This window comes from Salvelinus sp. IW2-2015, linkage group LG4q.2 (assembly GCF_002910315.2).
Source record: "Salvelinus sp. IW2-2015 linkage group LG4q.2, ASM291031v2, whole genome shotgun sequence".
Taxonomy (NCBI): domain Eukaryota; kingdom Metazoa; phylum Chordata; class Actinopteri; order Salmoniformes; family Salmonidae; genus Salvelinus; species Salvelinus sp. IW2-2015.
The window spans coordinates 8,815,528-8,833,816 of NC_036843.1; the positions used below are offsets into that span (position 1 = coordinate 8,815,528).

At 44.5% G+C, this 18,289-nt stretch overlaps 1 protein-coding gene across 1 annotated transcript in view; it reads left to right on the forward strand.

The window, feature by feature from the left end:
* Positions 1-16,795, forward strand: part of LOC111963242 (cysteine-rich motor neuron 1 protein) — a 52,927-nt gene extending 36,132 nt beyond the window's left edge. The window contains exons 9-15 of the mRNA XM_070443351.1: positions 5,905-6,026; positions 9,300-9,518; positions 10,044-10,259; positions 11,764-11,976; positions 12,758-12,883; positions 13,494-13,672; positions 14,264-16,795. Coding sequence (XP_070299452.1) covers positions 5,905-6,026; positions 9,300-9,518; positions 10,044-10,259; positions 11,764-11,976; positions 12,758-12,883; positions 13,494-13,672; positions 14,264-14,455 — 1,267 coding nt within the window. The 3' untranslated portion in view covers positions 14,456-16,795. The remainder of the gene's footprint in view (positions 1-5,904; positions 6,027-9,299; positions 9,519-10,043; positions 10,260-11,763; positions 11,977-12,757; positions 12,884-13,493; positions 13,673-14,263) is intronic.
* The last annotated feature ends 1,494 nt before the right edge of the window (positions 16,796-18,289 follow it).

Here is an 18,289-nt window from a genome sequence, read left to right on the forward strand (position 1 = left end):
TAACACTTGAGTGTCGTAAAATTGTTGAATTTGAGTCTTGTCTGTAGATATAAACAATACATCATCTCTGGGCATGCTAGAAATCTAAAATCACAGAAACAGCGGCAAGTCGAGTGATCATGCTGAGTACTGGTCTAAATGTGTGTGCAACGTGCATTCCGGCGACACTTCCGAATTCCCTGAGTAATTATAGGTGTGATTGTTTTGCACTGTCCTCACCGCCTTCATCGGCTACGAGACATGTCTAACCAGTCCTGCTAGAACATGTTTTCCTTTTATCCATCCTGAATCTTTCTACAACTTGATTGCAAGTCTCCTTTGGAATTTCAATTGATTGGAAAGATTTGGAAAGGCACACAACCTGTCTATTATAAGTCACACAGTGACAGTGGGCAGTTTCAGAGGCAAAACAAATCACGCAGGTCAAAGGATATTGTCCGTAGAGAACTCCGAGGAACAGGATTGTGTGAGGCACAGAATCTGGAAAGGCTACCAAACTTTTCTGCCGCATTGAAGGTCCTCTAGAACATAAGTGCCTCCACTTCTTAAATGGAAAAGATTGTTTGGAACACGAATTTACTTCTTCCTAGAGAATGAACCCGCCCAACCAAACATGAAAGCAATTCGGGGGGAGAAGGCCCTCGGTTAGGAGGGTGACGAAGAAAGATCCCGGATGGTCACCATTCTTGGGACAAGAGCTCCAAGTCCATTGCTGTGGAAGTGTGACGAGAAGCCTCCAGAAGGAACACTCTGAGACTGGCCCACCAATCAGCTTGTAGTAGATGGCCAGGACGAGAAGCCACTCCCAGTAAAAGAAAGGCCACATGACAATCAAATGGCTCACTGTCATTGATGTGACTGTGGACTTGGCAGCTGAGCGTTGTCTCCTGGGAAATCATCAGTTGGAAACATAATAATGAAGATTACACAATTTAAAAAGGTACCTTTTCTCTCAATAATGATCTATTATAATATAAGGAACTATAAAATCTTTACATTATGAATAGTTCATCTGTTAGTAAATTCTGAGGATGCTCATCACTGTCGAGGAGGGTATAAGAATTGCAGAATGCTAAAAATGGAAAGCTAACTGCAGGCGGTGGTGCTGTGCGTGTTGTTGTGTGTGCAAAGCGTGCGTGCGTGCTGCTGCATGTGCGTGTGTGTGAAGAAAAAAAGAGGAGCAAGACCCTGGTAAAGGAGGCAGGCGGACGGTGCTAGCCTGTTAAGGTAAAGTTGACTTGATCAGATGCCGGAAATAGTTTGTTTGATTGTTGTTGACCAAGACTGCTTTTCTGCTCCGCTTAAGGTTTATCTGTCTCTGGTAAACTATACACACACCTCCTCTCCAGACGGTGGTCAGTATGTCTCTAAAAGAACGGTGCATATAACCTCCATGTCTCTGACTGCTGCGATTGCCCTTTATAGCCCACTGCACGGACCACAAAGCCCATCCCGTTCTCCCTCATCCCTCTGGCTTTCTTCACCTCATCCCTCTCTTCTCTTATCCATCTAATTTCCATCTCACACACATCCACACAACCACACACCAACACACACCACCACAACCACACACACCACACACCCAACACACCACACACACACCACCACAACACACCACCCACACACACCCACACCCCACACACCACACCACCACAACAACCCACAACACACACACACCCACACCACACACACACAAACACACAAGGGCAAGCTGTTTGGTCACTGTCCATGGACATCCAATGCTTTCTGGGCCCTGGCCCTGGGCGGTATCTGATGGTCTACAAAGAGCCTTTCTCTATCAGACTGAACAAGACTCCATCGGACCAAACTCCTGGGCTTCCGCGAGCCAACTGCATACAGCGGCACCTCCTCAGGCAAAGCCAGAGGGACAGAGGACAGAAAACATGAATGAGAACACACATACACACACACACACCATCTGTATACATCTGCCCTTCTTGAAACACTTTATGTAGTTAACAAACCTTCCAAACGAGCTTCAAACACCATACAACAACTCCTTCCGTGGCCTTCCAACCTGCCTCTTAAAAACGCGTGATAAAACTAAATGCATGCTTTTCAACCGATCGCTGCCGCACCCTGCCCGCCCGACTACATTCAACTACTTGGACGGTTCTGACTCTAGAATTGGGACACCCACAAATAACCTAGGTGTCTGGCTTAGTACGTGGACATATCTAGTGAGAAGGACCTAGGCAGCAGCTGCCACATTCACCAAGGCCAATCTTACTCAGGGAATTGAATTAGGCCGCATTATAAGTTTAACCAATTGACCCGTCTCAAGAGTCTCACTGCCTGTAATTGGAAGGGGAGGCCCGCAGAAGTTGGAAGAGAGGGAAGATCGACACAGGTCTCTAGGATACACCAAGGAGATTGAAATCAGGGAGTCGGCCTTCCTATATTCGCAACAAAGCCTGCTTCCATACGCCGCCAAACATTACCCTCGTTAAAACTGACTATCCTACTGATCCTCGACTTCGGGCAGTTTTCATCCACAAAATAGCCTCCAACCCACTTAACTCAGCAAACTATATGCATCTATCAAACAGCCATCATTTTTGTCACCACAAAAAGCCCCTAAACTACCCACCACCAGCGGACACCTGTATGATCTCGTTGGCGGCCCTCGCTAACATGATTCGTCGCCAAGACCCACTGGCTCCAGGTCATCTATGCTTGCTAGGTAAAGCTCAGCCTTAGTCTTCAGCTCACTGTTCACATAACAACACACACCCGTAGCAACACCGCTCCAGGGCAAGGTATATTCTCCTGGTTCATTCCCCAAAGCCAAAACCTCCTTTGGGTGCCTTCCTTCCAGTTCTCTGCTTGTGAATGAAGGCCCATATGAACTTGACTGATACTTGTAGATGTTGTAGCCGGCTAGAAAAGCAGGGATGGAGCGTGTGTATTCCAGTTCAGACTGGTCTGGGGCAAGATGCCAATCTGTCCAACGCATCCGTCTTGCACGACTATGTACTGAGCTAACATAATCGTTTGGTGTGCTTTCGCCGTAAATCCTTTTTGAAATCAGACATGTTGGCTGAATTCACAACATGTGTAGCTTTAATTTGGTGTCTTTCATGTGTGATTTCATGAAAGATTGATTTTTATAGTAATATATTTAAATTTGGCTTTTGGCCAAGTGGGACGCTACCGTCCCACATATCCCAGAGAAGTTAAATGAAACTATTTGTGAAAAGATTAAATGTAATTTTAGCTTCCAAATKAGATAATTGGGTTTTCATAAGAATAGAGCTCTGCTCAATCAGTGGCCCGCCCCTGTGAAGAGACATGGGTTATAAACTATGAAACACACCCTTCTCTCCCTCCACTATATAAGCCCTTGATGAAAATGTAACCTCCTGTTCCGGGTACAATAGGACGACKGTCCGATGTCAGAAGGATTCAGATAATAACTACAGAACGAAGCCAACCTCAGCGTGAGCTTTGGTTGCGAATGGTATGAACTTTGAACTCTTATTCGCTACAGAAGTGATACCTCCTAGCCGTTGAGTTAGCAGCAGCCGCTGTAAACGTGGGCTAGGAAAGRACGGACAGAGTATCCCATCTACCACACAACGACGAGACTACAACGTATTCTGTTTACCACCAGAGACACTCTTCAAAGGACAAAGGACTCTGTTGGGCAACACGGCCTTCCATCTACCACCAACCTATTGAAGCGCAGCTCAGAGTAAATATTTATTGCATTTTCCTTTTCCAAATGGGCGGTAATTTAGAATGCATAAGATTYTGTATTTACGATAGAGTAGCTGCCTACGGCCGATAGAGACATAGCTTCTCCCTTTGTTCCTCAAGTCTTCCSGCTCTTTCACTCAAACCCAACCCCCGTTCTTTGTGTAACCAGCTGTCATATCTGTTCCRTCCGCTAGGGGCGTTTTCCTTTATGACATMATTTGTAATCAAGGTATGATTCATTCTGTGTATGTGTAATTCTGTGTGATTAGTTAGGTATTTAGTAAATAAATAATTAAACCCAATTTTGTATTGCTGATTACACTTGTTAGCCAGGGTTCGTGAAGATAACCAAGAATTTACAACTTTCAGATGAGACTGAAATAAGGTGACGATTAATATTGACTGCTATTGATGTAAAATAWTACTAGGTCTTTCAGAGTTTATTCAGAAGATAACAGCTCTATAAACACTCTTTCGTGGTGCCCCGGCTTTCTAGTTAATTACATTTACATGATTAGCTTAATCAGGTAATATTAATTACAGSAAAAGGATTTTATAGAATAGCATGTCATATCACTTAATCCGGCATAGCCAAAGACACGACAGCTATGATCCCTTATTGATGTCACTTCTTAAATCCACTTAAATCAGTGTAGATGAAAGGGAGGAGACAGATTAAAGAAGGATTTTTAAGCCTTGAGACATTTGAGACATGGATTGTGTATGTGTGCCATTCAGACGGTGAATGGGCGAGAAAATATTTAAGTGCCTTTGAACGGGGTATGGTAGTAGGTGCCAGGTGCCCTGGTTTGTGTTAAGAACTGCAACCCTGCTGGGTTTTTCACTCTCAACAGTTTCCCGTGTGTATCAAGAATGGTCTACCACTCAAAGGACATCCAGCCAACTTGACACAACTGTGGGAAGCATTGGRGTCAACATGGGCCAGAATCCCTATGGAACACTTTCCTTGTAGAGTCCATGCCCCAACAAATTGAGGCTGTTCTGAGGGCAAAAGGGGGGGTGCAACTCAATATTAGGAAGGTTTCATTTAAAAAAAAAAAAAAAATGTAATTTTTTACCCCTTCACCCCAATTTTCATGWTTACGATCTTGTCTCATTGCTGCAACTCCGCAACGGGCTCAGGAGAGGCGAAGGTCGAGTCATGCGTCCCCTAAAACATGACCCGCCTAACCGAGCTTCTTAACACCCGCTCGCKTAACCCCGGAAGCCAGCTGCACCAATGTGTCGGAGGAAACACCGTTCAACTGMCGACCGAAGTCAGCCTGCAGGTGCCCGGYCACAAGGAGTCGCTARAGYGCGATGAGCCAAGTAAAGCCTGCAATGCAGTGCCTTAGACCGCTGCGCCACTCGGGAGGCCARGAAGGTGTTCTTAATGTTTTKTACGCTCAGTGTGCGTTTTATGACATCCATAGCTGGATCCAACTAGGTCACATGATCTGCGTCTGTTCCTAGCTAAATTACAGGCTGTTTTCTCTCTGTTTGTATCCTCCATAGCTTTAGGACATTTAGTGGGGGTTTAGTTTCATTTCAGTCCCCATGTAGATCGTCTCTCAAACTCCTCAGGGTTTGTTTTTCCTCTGGTACTAACTCATCCCTGTGTCTAGGTCTGTATCTGCTCTCTACAGCATTTAACTCCCTGCTCTGTTTACAAATCAACCATGATGATGAGCTCATAGTTAATAGAGAGCAGGGCCTCTCAGTACCTATGTCCCTTAATCAACCTGGCTGCATTAATATCATCTGGCCCTGCTCTGGGCCTCACATATCAGCCAAAGGCTTTGGTAGCAATACAGTAACTATCTGAATAGGTTGAATCAAATGGAAAGCATCCGAATTGGCTTTAAACCCAGTGCCCTAGACTCTAGCATTGATATGGTGTTTGCGCTGTGCACCATGGGGCTCTCACGTGTTCCAGGGTGCTGCTTTTATCTGGCCTCTTCAAAGGCAACTAATATACCAGGGGATAACAGAACCATGTATCTATTATACCATACCTGACCATCTGGCTCCACGGCAGCATTCCACCAGACCGCTCACAAGACTACTGGCTATTGAGCTTTCACTGAAACATGCACCATTTGAGCTGTAAAGACAGCCTTCTTATCTTGCCCTCTCACATGACATATCTGATAAAGACATCTGTGTGTTCTATCTATCCCACAGGAGGAATAAGCACGGCTGTGAGATGTGTCGCTGTGTCAAGTGTSCCCCCTTCACCTGTGACAAGCACTGCAGCGATGGCTACCGGCAGAACAGGAAGGGCTGCTCCATCTGCATGTGCAAAGGTATGGTGCTCATCTGTCTGTCTGTCTCATCTGGTCCGCATCAATATTCATCCCTCTGGGTCAGCCGGTCACACGACTACACTTCCATAACAACAAAAGTAGTGTGTGTGTGTGTGTGTGACCATGTCTGTGTGTGAGTGAGCGTGTGTGTTTAAGTGTGTGTGTGTGTGTGTGTGTGTGTGTGTGTGTGTGTGTGAGAGTGAGTGAATTACATTTTATTTTGGGTCAAATCGGCAAACCATCCCTTATGGGATTAATTGAGACAAACAAATATTACAATAATTCACTATGGTAATTAAATGATCACTCTTCTTCCGGTGTTCTCTGCATCGCATAAAGAGTGGAAAAGAATCTGAAAAAGGTCCAAATCAATACATGATAGTAAATGACATCCCTAGAGCAGTATCAAATCAATATACATACATACATAACACACAGTATATATACACATACTGTACATACAGTTGAAGTCAGAAGATGTTACATACACTTATGTTGGAGTCAATAAAACCCGTTTTTCAACCACTTCACAAATTCTTGTTAACAAACTATAGTTTTGGCACAGTCGGTTAGGACATCTACTTAATTTCCAACGATTGTTAACATACAGATAATTCACTTATAATTCACTGTATTCAAATTCCAGTGAGTCAGAAGTTTACATACACTAAGTTGACAGTGCCTTTAAACAGCTTGAAAAATTCCAGAAATTATGTCATGGCTTTAGAAGCTTCTGATAGGCTAATTACATATTTGAGTCAATTGGAGTGTACCTGTGGATGTATTTCACGGTACCTTGAAGTGCCTCTCTGCTTGGCATCATGGGAAATCAAAAGAAATCAGCCAAGACCTCAAAAAAATTGTAGACCTCCACGGTCTGGTTCATCCTTGGAGCAATTTCCAAATGTCTGAAGGTACCACGTTCATCTGTACAAACAATAGTACGCAAGTATAAACACCATGGACTACGCAGCCGTCATACCGTCAGGAAGGAGACGCGTTCTGTCTCCTAGAGATGAGCATACTTTGGTGCAAAAAGTGCAAATCAATCCCAGAACACAGCAAAGGACCTTGTGAAGATTGTACAAAAGTATCTATGTCCACAGTAAAACAAGTCCTATATCAACACAACCTGAAAGGCCGCTCAGCAAGGAAGAAGCCACCACTCCAAAACCACCATAAAAAAGCCAGCTCACGGTTTGCAACTGCACATGGGGACAAAGATCATACTTTTTGGAGAAATGTCCTCTGGTCTGATGAAACAAAATATATCACCATCGTTATGTTTGGAGGAAAAAGGGGGAGCTGCAAGCCAAAGAACACCATCCCAACCGTGAAGCACGGAGGTGCAGCATCATGTTGTGGGGGTGCTTTGCTGCAGTAGGGACTGGTGCACTTCACAAAATAGATGGCATCATGAGGGAGGAAAATTATGTGGATATATTGAAGCAACATCTCAAGACATCAGTCGATAAGTTAAAGCTTGGTTGCAAATGGTCTTCAAATGGACACATGCCCAAGCACACTTCCAAAGTTGTGTCAAAATGGCTTAAGGACAAAAAAGTCAAGGTATTGGAGTGGCCATCACAAAGCCCTGACCTCAACCCTATAGAAAATTTGTGGGCAGAACTGAAAAAGCGTGTGCGAGCAAGGAGGCCTACAAACCTGACTCGGTTACACCAGCCTCTGTCAGGAGGAATGGGCATAAATTCACCCAACTTATTGTGGAAGCTTGTGAAGGCTACCCGAAACGTTTGACCCAAGTTAAACAATTTAAAAGGCAACGCTACCAAATACTAGTTGAGTGTATGTAAACTTCTGACCCACTGGGAATGTGATGAAAGAAATAAAGCTGAAATAAATCATTCTCGCTACTATTATTCTGACATTTCACATTCTAAAAATAAAGTGGTGATCCTAACTGACCAAAACAGGGAATTTTTACTTGGATTAAAAGTCAAGAGTTGTGAAAAACTGAGTTTAAATGTATTTTGCTAAGGTGTATGTAAACTTCCGACTTCAACTGTACATCATACATAATACATACATTAGCATACATACAAATACATACATATACGATCAGATACATAACATATACAGATAAATAAATACAGTACGTGTGTGTTTGTGACATTTTGTGTGACCTTGTGTGTGACCATGTGTGTGTGATTGTGAGAGTGATCGTGTCTGTGTCCTGTAAAATGGATTCAGGGTGAGGAGTAGGAGATATACTGTGAATTAGAGAGATACGAGTCTCTCTGAAGTGTTGACTTTCTCCCACTATGTAGCAGATGTGATTTGCTGGGACCTTTAGCTGGTCTTATGAATGGATGTTTTGACTCTTGTTTTTATTTAACTCTCTCTGAGGCCTGTGTGTGCATGTCTGATTAGATTCACCAACCACAAAAGTCAAAGAAAGTTTGCAAACAGCTTATTTAAACACTGCCAGTTTTATTTGATGTGTTTATTTTCTTTTTTCAGTAATATTATAAATATTTTAGCTTGGCATATATTTTTGGTTTCTTGCTTAGCAAGACGCCGGTGCAGTGGGTCCATTTCCCYACACATAGACACTTCTGTCTATTCCACGGTCCTGTTGTTGACATTATTTTGATACTCTTGGATCAGGTACTCAGTGGACTGTTCAAGTATTTATGGATAGGAAACTTTTGGGGAGCTGTACCTTTTTCCGTGTGTATAACCGTGTGTTATATCAGTGTGTTAAGAGAGAAGAGAGACAAACATCCGCCCTGGATGTGAAAACATGGTGCGATTCACTGAACTACTGCAGTACGTTCTATTTTAAAACACTGTTCTCCCAGGACTTAACAGCCACACTGGGTCTATTCTAAAACACATTGGAGGCCAGTTATTGGCATTTGTGGGGTTTTATAAACTAAACCTATCCCTCAAAAGAAACACAGGACCTCAGCTTTGGGACCGGTGCCAAAAACCTCAGGGAAATGATTAAACTTTATTTATTTGTGGYGCTGTTGTAAATGGATTATTGGGAAATAAAGGGACTTTAAAAGGAAGGTCACATATTGGTGTTTGGTGAAGGTGGAGCTGAGAGGATCCAGGGACTGTAACAGAGCCAAGACAATAACATTTGCTGCCTTTACTATAAACCGTAAATAATTCTTCTTAATGAAATTTCCACTTTGAATTTCTGATGCCCTGAAACATCCCTGGTGACTGTTTCTCACAGGTTCAAGTCACCAGCCTTCCTCCCTGCCTAACGTCTGTTTGTCTGTGTTCATGTTTATTTTCCAGAGAGTGGCCACCTGCCAAGCACCACTGCCTCCACCCCTATGCCCAGCTACTGCCTGACCTCCAACGGGCACCGCTATGAGGAGGGCGAGAGCTGGCACGACGGATGCCGAGACTGCTACTGCCACACTGGGAGAGAGATGTGTGTGCTCATATCCTGCCCTGTGCCCAGTTGTCCCAACCCCGTGGTCAGGCCTGACCAGTGCTGCCCCACTTGTGAAGGTACGTCTTGTCTGGAGCCACCTGGTCTATCAACACACACAGGTCTGGCAGATCACAGTCCCCTAGGATCTCACTCTCCTAAGAGCCCACTTACTGCCCCAGTAGTCAACCCAGTCCTCAGGCTCCATGAACACTTTGTGTTTCTGTAAGGAGCAACACACACTGATACACAGTTACACACCCACCCCTCTTCATCCACACCTCTCCCAGAGTCACTCAGAATATTTATATGGGAGTGACTCCGTGGACTGTTCAAATATTTAGGAGTGAAAGAAGTCTACAACTTTCAGTCGCCCGTTTGTCAGTAGACAAGACATTAACTCCTTATAAATGTCAATCCTATCCTATCAATCCTACACAACCACACATAGTTGTGTAACTGCCAGGCTTTAGTCTTTCAGCAATGATGTCACTCATCTAATTGTAGTAAGCTGGGAATCTTGTTCTTTGTAGACTCTGCACTCTTTGAGTGTGTTGTTGTGTTGCTGTTATCTGTCTTTCCTAACCTATATATCATCTGTCCAGATGAATCAGGAAGTGGTCAGCCGGAGGGCAGGGACCTGGTGGTGTGCCGGGCCCCTGGGGGGGAACTCTATGTGGAGGGAGAGACCTGGAACCTGGACGACTGTACACGCTGCACCTGCAGGAAGGGCCGCGTCTTGTGCGACACTGAAGTGTGTCCCCCTGCTGTGTGTCAGGCCCCAACCAGGAACAAGGACACCTGTTGCCATGTCTGCCCAGGTACAGTACCTTACATCCCCTGCATCTGTCATAGGCTGCTTTACTAGGAAGCATCTAATGCCAAGCCATTTTCTTCTCTGTAAATGTAGAACTCCATCATCATATTAGCCTTGACAAGAGCAATTTCAGATAATATCAAAAGCCCTTACAGTACATCCAGGAATAACTCCAGAAAGAAATGTCAGTTTGTGGTCAGTCAGAGTGGGATAAATCTAAGCTGGAGCCATTATCAGCAGCATGTGGTTGTGGACTGTGGAGCCTTGCCTTGTCTTCCTGGGTGCATGTTAAACGCTGTCGGACAGTTTAATGTCAGGCTTATAAAGAAACCAGACCAAACTGGCTGGGTTTACATTGGTATATATCCTCCAGACAGGAACACATGTGGACAACCCTGTCTGTTTCCACTGGTCATTTGTAGGGCCGGGAGTTTTTCCTGGCAATGTGATATGACTAGGAAAAACTCTGGCCCCTAGTTATAGCCTATATAACTAGTTTCTCCTGGTCAGGTCACGTGACCTCACCCCCTGTTGAGAAGAACAGACTTGGTGACCATCTGCACTATTTCAGTACCCTCACCCCTCCCCACCACCTCCTCCCGCCCCTCACTCCTCCCTCAGCCCCACAAGCATGAGCCCCACAAATAAAAAATGCATGACTGCTCCTGAAACCCACAGAGCCTCCTGGGGAATGCTCGGCTAGCTGCGTTATCACCACATCTCCCCCCAGAAAAGCAGTTTGCCCTTATGTATGAGCCTGGCTCTAAGGAATGTGGGAATAACGCACATTTCAATGACAGGCCCCATGATGTACAGTATGCGTACAGTACTCCCGATATGTGTACAATCTAACTAAGGCTTTGATCACAGGAAGGCCATTGATCTATGGGCCCGGGGGCAATGAGACACAGAGATAAGCCTGAGATTTAACATACAGAGAGCACAGCAGCCATATGTTCCCTAGTCATTAGCTAGCCTCCTGCTAGTTTTTACTGTACAGTTAAAATCATCTCATCGCAAACACAGACCTACAGTTCCAATAACTGCTCTGGATTAACATGTTATACTGCCGGTGTTAGCCTGGGTTGATGTTATACTGCCGGTGTTAGCCTGGGTTGATGTTATACTGCCGGTGTTAGCCTGGGAGATGTTATACTGCCGGTGTTAGCCTGGGAGATGTTATACTGCCTGTGTTAGCCTGGGAGATGTTATACTGCCGGTGTTAGCCTGGGAGATGTTATACTGCCGGTGTTAGCCTGGGAGATGTTATACTGCCGGTGTTGGCCTGGGTTGATGTTATACTGCCGGTGTTAGCCTGGATTGATGTTATACTGCCGGTGTTAGCCTGGGAGATGTTATACTGCCGGTGTTAGCCTGGGAGATGTTATACTGCCGGTGTTAGCCTGGGAGATGTTATACTGCCGGTGTTAGCCTGGGAGCCAGGGGAATATCTGTGATAAAGTTAACCCTTGGTGTGCCTCTCTCTCCATCCATCCCTCCATTCACAGAGGGTCCCCTGCTCCCAGTGAGCACCAGTCAGCAGGAGTATTGTATCTCCAGCGAGGGAGACGTGCTGTTGGCTGGGGACACCTGGAAGGCCAACGCCTGCACCAGTTGTTCCTGCAACAACGGAACCATTCAGTGTTTCTCCCAGCGCTGCCCGCCTGCCAACTGCAGGGTGCCCGTCCTGCGCAAGGGCCAGTGCTGCCCTCACTGTCTGGGTAAGTGTGTGTGTGTGTGTGTGTGTGTGTGTGTGTGTGTGTGTGTGTGAAAGTCTAGCTGGGTGAGAGCACACTGCTTGTTACCCTCTCTAATGATGTCCACTGTAATTCTGGTGTGTAGAATACAGTATTTATGTCTTGTCTTGTGAAAACTGTGAGAAACCTATATTAAGCATGCATTAAAACAAGTCGTTCCTTTGGGACAAGGTACAGCTTGTTATTGAGAAAATTATTATTCAAGTGAAACTTGTAGGAAGGGAGGAAAAGTCTTTAGCTAGAATAAGGCAAGCATGTGTGAGTCGCGTCCTGAGTGCCAGTCTTGCTGGCGCTGCATGGGCAAACACGGTTACTCACAGCAACATTCCATGTGACACAACCCACTCTGACCAAAAACATTCCCCAAGCATCCGCACATTCACACGTGTTTCCTGTCTCCGGCTGAGCCGGCCCGCCACTCTCAATGGCGGCACAAGAAGGCAAAGCTCCATCAGCTTTTCCTATAGAGGAAAACCTTGGCACAGGCCTGCATTGTTCCCTGTGATTTTTAGCCGTTTCATCTTTGTTTTGGTTATTTGCTCGGTGGAAAACAGCACTTGACAAAGGAGGGTCATGGAAGCTTAGAGAACACGTGCTGTAAACACACCTGATCTACAGACACTCATCCAAACAATAACCTTCTGTTACATTCACTTATGTGGGGATTTGTTTTTGGTTCAAGTGTGTTTGACATTACATGAGTGAATGGGTATGTGAGTTATGGTTGTGATATTCTGATTTACAGAAATGACAACAACGTCTGTTCCAATGATGGTGTCGACCAAGGACCCCAAGACCAGGGTTACTACCACAGTGGACAACACAGTCTGGATCACCACTGCCACCGTACCTCCTATCATTGCTGCTACAGGTAACACTAACACTGTCTGTCTGTCTGTCTGCCTGTCTGTCTGTCTTTCCCTCTCTTTCACTTACTCACTCACTCCTCCTATGGCCCACAGCGATGGTTAACTAATAATAGGAATAATATGGGACTAGGTGGTAACACCTGCCTCAGCTCAGCCCTGTGACTTGACATGTCATCCAGGTTGTATCACAACCGGCCGTGATTGGGAGTCCAATATGGCGGCGCGCAATTGGGCCAGCGTCGTCCATCATTGTAAATAAGAATTTGTTCTTAACTGACTTGCCTAGTTAAATAAAGGTAAAAAAWATATATATATATATTATATAGGGATACTTTGTCAAATGAGAAATGCAGTGACACATGATGAATCGATGTGGCCAAAACAATACTAACCCATAAGAGTCCTGGGACAGAGACCATTCATCTGAAGACTGTATCTGAGGTATTGGCCAGGGAAAACTGCCAAACACTAAACAAGGACACGAGCTGCTTTTAATTTCAATTGATTAGAAGGGGAATAATGTAATGGCAATATTGGCCCATGTGACAGCAGTGTGTGTAGTCTAGTCTGTGGGGGAGAGCTGATATTAATACTGTTTGATTCTCCTTGCAGACGGGAACAGCCTGGGAGAGAACTTCCCCAGCCAAACTGAGATGGCTCTCATCTACCAATCAGCAGCCTGGATACTGGCCGGTCTACTCCTGGCCATCATCATCTTCCTCATCGTGGCGCTCCTCATCAACAAGAAAAAGAAGTGGGTGCAGATGTCCTGCTACAGTGCCCCCAAGAAGGTGAGAGGCATTGTGGGTAAATCAGCTCATTAGGCMCTGTACTGAACGCAGTTTCACCAATGAATTGCAACATTTACATTTGAGCAGACCAGAGCGACTTCAGGAGCAATTAGGGTTAAGTACCTTGCTCAAGGGCACAGACTTTTAACAGCTAAACTACCTGCTGCAACCCAGCATTGCTGCCCAAACTTAGACCCCTGTGGTGCTAAATCATAGCACCATAGTGGGGCGGGCGGTTGATTTGGGTTTTAATCTGTGGGTGGGTCGTGGGTTTTTCTTGATCTTCCAGCTCCTGCTACAACCCGTGTTCAGGGTGTCATAAAGTAGGGATTCATGTCTTTTTCCAGGACTTAATTCTGAAGGAGCACTTTGAACTGTGTCAAGTTTATCATCAAATGTGATAGTTTTACAACACCCCCATGAAATAAGACTAGTGGCACAGAAAATSGTCACATACTTTCTGAACAGTCTCTCCCGTCCGAACTAGACACAGTGCACGCTAACCCAAAGCAGTAGGATCCAATCAATAACTGGCAAGAGAATTGATATTTGAAACCCAGGGAATCTTTCCTCTCTCTTCTTCTTTCTTAGACTGTGATCCTGAAGAAGCATGTGAATAAGAACTCGTTGGTGTACATGGAACCTTCAAAGGAGAACAAGTTCCAGAGCGTGAAGAATGACTGCAGCATCAACTTCTCCCCAGAGATGAGCTCACCGTGTGTGGAGAGAATGAGCATCCCCCGGGCGAAGCTGAGTATGGGCCAGGGCAGGGGGCAGCGCTAGATCCCTACAGGCCCCCGACCACCAACCCCCTAACCGGACCCCCAAACTCTACACCGCCCGCAGGGCTACCCAGTACTTCCTCTTCTCTCTTTCACACATTTCCATGGTGATCGATCCACAAAACTATATATTGTACTGTACAGCCACACACATGTCTGGGATTCCCCCCCTTCTCTCTCTCTCTCTCTCTCTCTGGCAGTAAAACTGATGATCCACAACGAAACACAAAACATTGCAACTTCCTGTTGCTTTATCATACTGTTATATCCTGTGTTTGGAGCTTTACTGTGGCCTGGCTGCTGGTGCGGTGAGGAGAGACAGGGGAGGCAGGAGGATGTGGCCATTCTGGGACTTTGCCATACAGTTCACCAGACAGAAAGACAGCCAGAGAGGCTACTACTCAGCCAGAGAGCTCTGCACTGTGAACATGATCATTTTTGCTTCTCGCCTCCTCTGGAGCTGGAACATGAAGCTAATAGGAGTATAAAAGCTTTAGGACAGCAGTTTGGGTTCTAGACTAGATGGTCTCCAGTCTGCTGGTTTCCATGTGCTGCAGCGCAGCACTCAATTGATCAACAATTGTTTTAGATTTAACTGGTCTTCCAGTTGTAATCAAAATTGGATGGGAGGGATTAGCAGATATATGGCTAGATCCATGACTCTCTCCTCTCCGCAGTCAATGACTGAGCAACATCAGAACCCAGCAGACTCAGGGAAAATAGACCCATACTCCTGCTTTAGAACGTTTGGTATCCATCTTAGCTTCTTTTTTACCCTTCTATTTCTATGTGTACTAGTAGTGTATTTCTTGGTTTTGTGATGGTCTCYGTGGTGGCAAGATTAAAACATTGCAATCACCAGACTAAACTTTCTCCATTAACGCAGAGGAAGGATGCTCTTCTCTTCCCACTTACTGTAGTGGTTCCTKTCTGCCTCAAAGATGATGACCAAGTCATTCCATTCAGAAAACAACCAGCTACCCTGGAGAGAGGGAACAAATACAGTACGAGTGAATGTAGTCTGCCTCAGCCGTGAAGCCAGTGTGTCCGTCTGTAATACAGTATGGTCCTTCATCCTTCTCTACTCAATAACTCTTAGTCTGGTTTCCTTCAGAAGGAATCATCCCATTGACTGAACTTCATCATATAGAAATGGCAATGGACTTCAAGGTGAAGTGGATTAACATGAATCCAGACTTATTTTATAGCTTKCAGATAAGACGACTCGTTACAAGAAACTACAGAAGCAGTGCCAGACCTTCTGGAGTGACTCATGAGTAATGTCGATATACAGTAAGCCTCACTTATATAAGTTAATTTACAGCCGTGCGCAAACAGGAGCTACTGTTTCCAGAGAATGTTAACATGTGCATTAGTAGCCTTAAATGTTTATCATATTTCATTGTTTCTCCTATAATAACATATTCTAGCCCAATTCAGTACATTTTGAAGAGTTCAAMTGATGTGCTATGTATTCCATACCCAGGTAACCTGACTGAAGGTCTTCCCATTCCACCAGTTTATAACGTATTACAGTGAACAAGGGCATGGGGTTCAAGGAGACTGCTATGAACTGTAAATAATAGTACTTTACAACATCAGAGCATGTTCATGAAAATTAGCACTTTTGTAAGGATCCAGTGTTTTAAAAAGCTGTGGGGGAGAATTCCTAGAGGGATAAAGGCTTAATCGGGGATTTGATAGGCATATTTATCACGTAATGATAAACCACTCAAGTTAACATACTGTTGCAGCACAGTCTTGGCTTATTAACAATCTGATCGATCTAGTGAAAGAGCTGTGCTTTGGAGCTTTACAAAACAGACTGGGGTTTAATAAGAAATCTTTGGGCATGATTTCATAATTACATTGCCACTCTCTCGATTCAAAGACCATTGTGATGTCAAAACTGGGTGGAGACAAATGTAGATTTCTATTGAAGAGTTGTAAAAGTAATTCTGTAGATTTGGGTCTGTTTGAATCACAACCATGTGCTTTAAATGAAGTGAAGATGCAACTTGTAAGAGCTTACAGTTATTTGTTTTTCCTATGTGTAAAAAAGGTAGATAAAAGTAGTGGACAGAAGAGTACCTTATTTATTTTTTCACATAGTTTTATTTATTAATACTAATCTATAGTTTGACATGTGTTTTTGGCAAATKAACTTGGTAGCCAAAGCTGCTGTACATTTTCGATATTGTAAACCATTTACCATTTCTATCTGCTTTGTTATTCAAGCTTATTTATTTTACTTTTGCCAACTGTAAATACATTTTTCTTAGATGTTGAACTGTAACATTTACACTTATTTTGAAAAAATAAAATGTGTGAACAAAAATGACTTTGCCTTTAACTTTGGGAAGACRTTTCAGTGTTTGTGTCATTTCCATGGTGAGATCATGTTTGCAATGAGGAAGTGTGCTGTGCTTGTTGGGTTCAAAAGAGGTAACATGGTTAGATATGACATCTGTTCCTTTAACTACTCTTTCCCAGTGCTGCCGAAGGTGATCAGCTTTCCCTCTCCCTTAGTTTGCCAAAGGTTTTAATGTTCCCTTTTCTCTTTAGCATACTTTCTCTGCTCTGCTTATCTGTGTTGTGTTACAGGATTTGGCCAGAGATCTGTGTGTGGTGTTTCTTAAAGCCTAGAGCAGGGTTCCCCAACTGGCCCGCGGGAGGTTTTATTTGGCACCCCAAGTTTTCAGAGTAAAAGAAAATCATATATATACACAGTTGAAGTCRGAAGTTTACATACACTTAGGTTGGTGTCATTAAAACTCGTTTTTCAACCACTCCACAAATTTCTTGTTAACAAACTATAGTTTTGTCAAGTCAGGTTAGGGGGGGGGGGGGGACCCATTTTAACCCTTTGTGCATAACACAAGTAATTTTTCCAACAATGTTTTACAGAGATTATTTCACTTATTATTCACTGTATCACAATTCCAGTGGGTCTGAAGTTTACATTCCATAAGTTGAGTGGGAGGTAGCGGTCCTGCTGCTGGGTTGTTGCCCTCCTACGGCCTCCTCCACGTCTCCTGATGTACTGGCCTGTCTCCTTGAGCGCCTCCATGCTCTGGACACTACGCTGACAGACACAGCAAACCTTCTTGCCACAGCTCGATTGATGTGCCATCCTGGATGAGCTGCACTACCTGAGCCACTTGTGTGGGTTGTAGACTCCGTCTCATGCTACCACTAGAGTGAAAGCACCGCCAGCATTCAAAAGTGACAAAACATCAGCCAGGAAGCATAGGAACTGAGAAGGTGGTCTGTGGTCACCACCTGCAGAACCAATCTCTTATTTTGGGGGTGTCTTGCTAATTGCCTATAATTTCCACCTTTTGTCTATTCCATTTGCACAACAGCATGTGACTTTATTGTCAATCAGTGGTTGCTCTAAGTGGACAGTTTGATTCACAGAAGTGTGATTGACTTGGAGTTACATTGTGTTGTTTAAGTGTTCCCTTTATTTTTTTGAGCAGTGTATATACACATACAACTCAGTTTTTCACAATTCCACAATAAGGTGTGGTGAATTTATGCCCATTCCTCCTGACAGAGCTGGTGTAACTGAGTCAGGTTTGTAGGCTCCTTGCTCACATACTTTCACCCCCTCTGATAACCAGGTGGTGAATCGCATCTCTGCATGTCTGGCAGACATATCAGTGTGGATGACGGATCACCACCTCAAGCTGAACCTCGGCAAGACGGAGCTGCTCTTCCTCCCGGGAAGGACTGCCCGTTCCATGATCTCGCCATCACGGTTGACAACTCCATTGTGTCCTCCTCCCAGAGCGCTAAGAACCTTGGCGTATCCTGGACAACACCCTGTCGT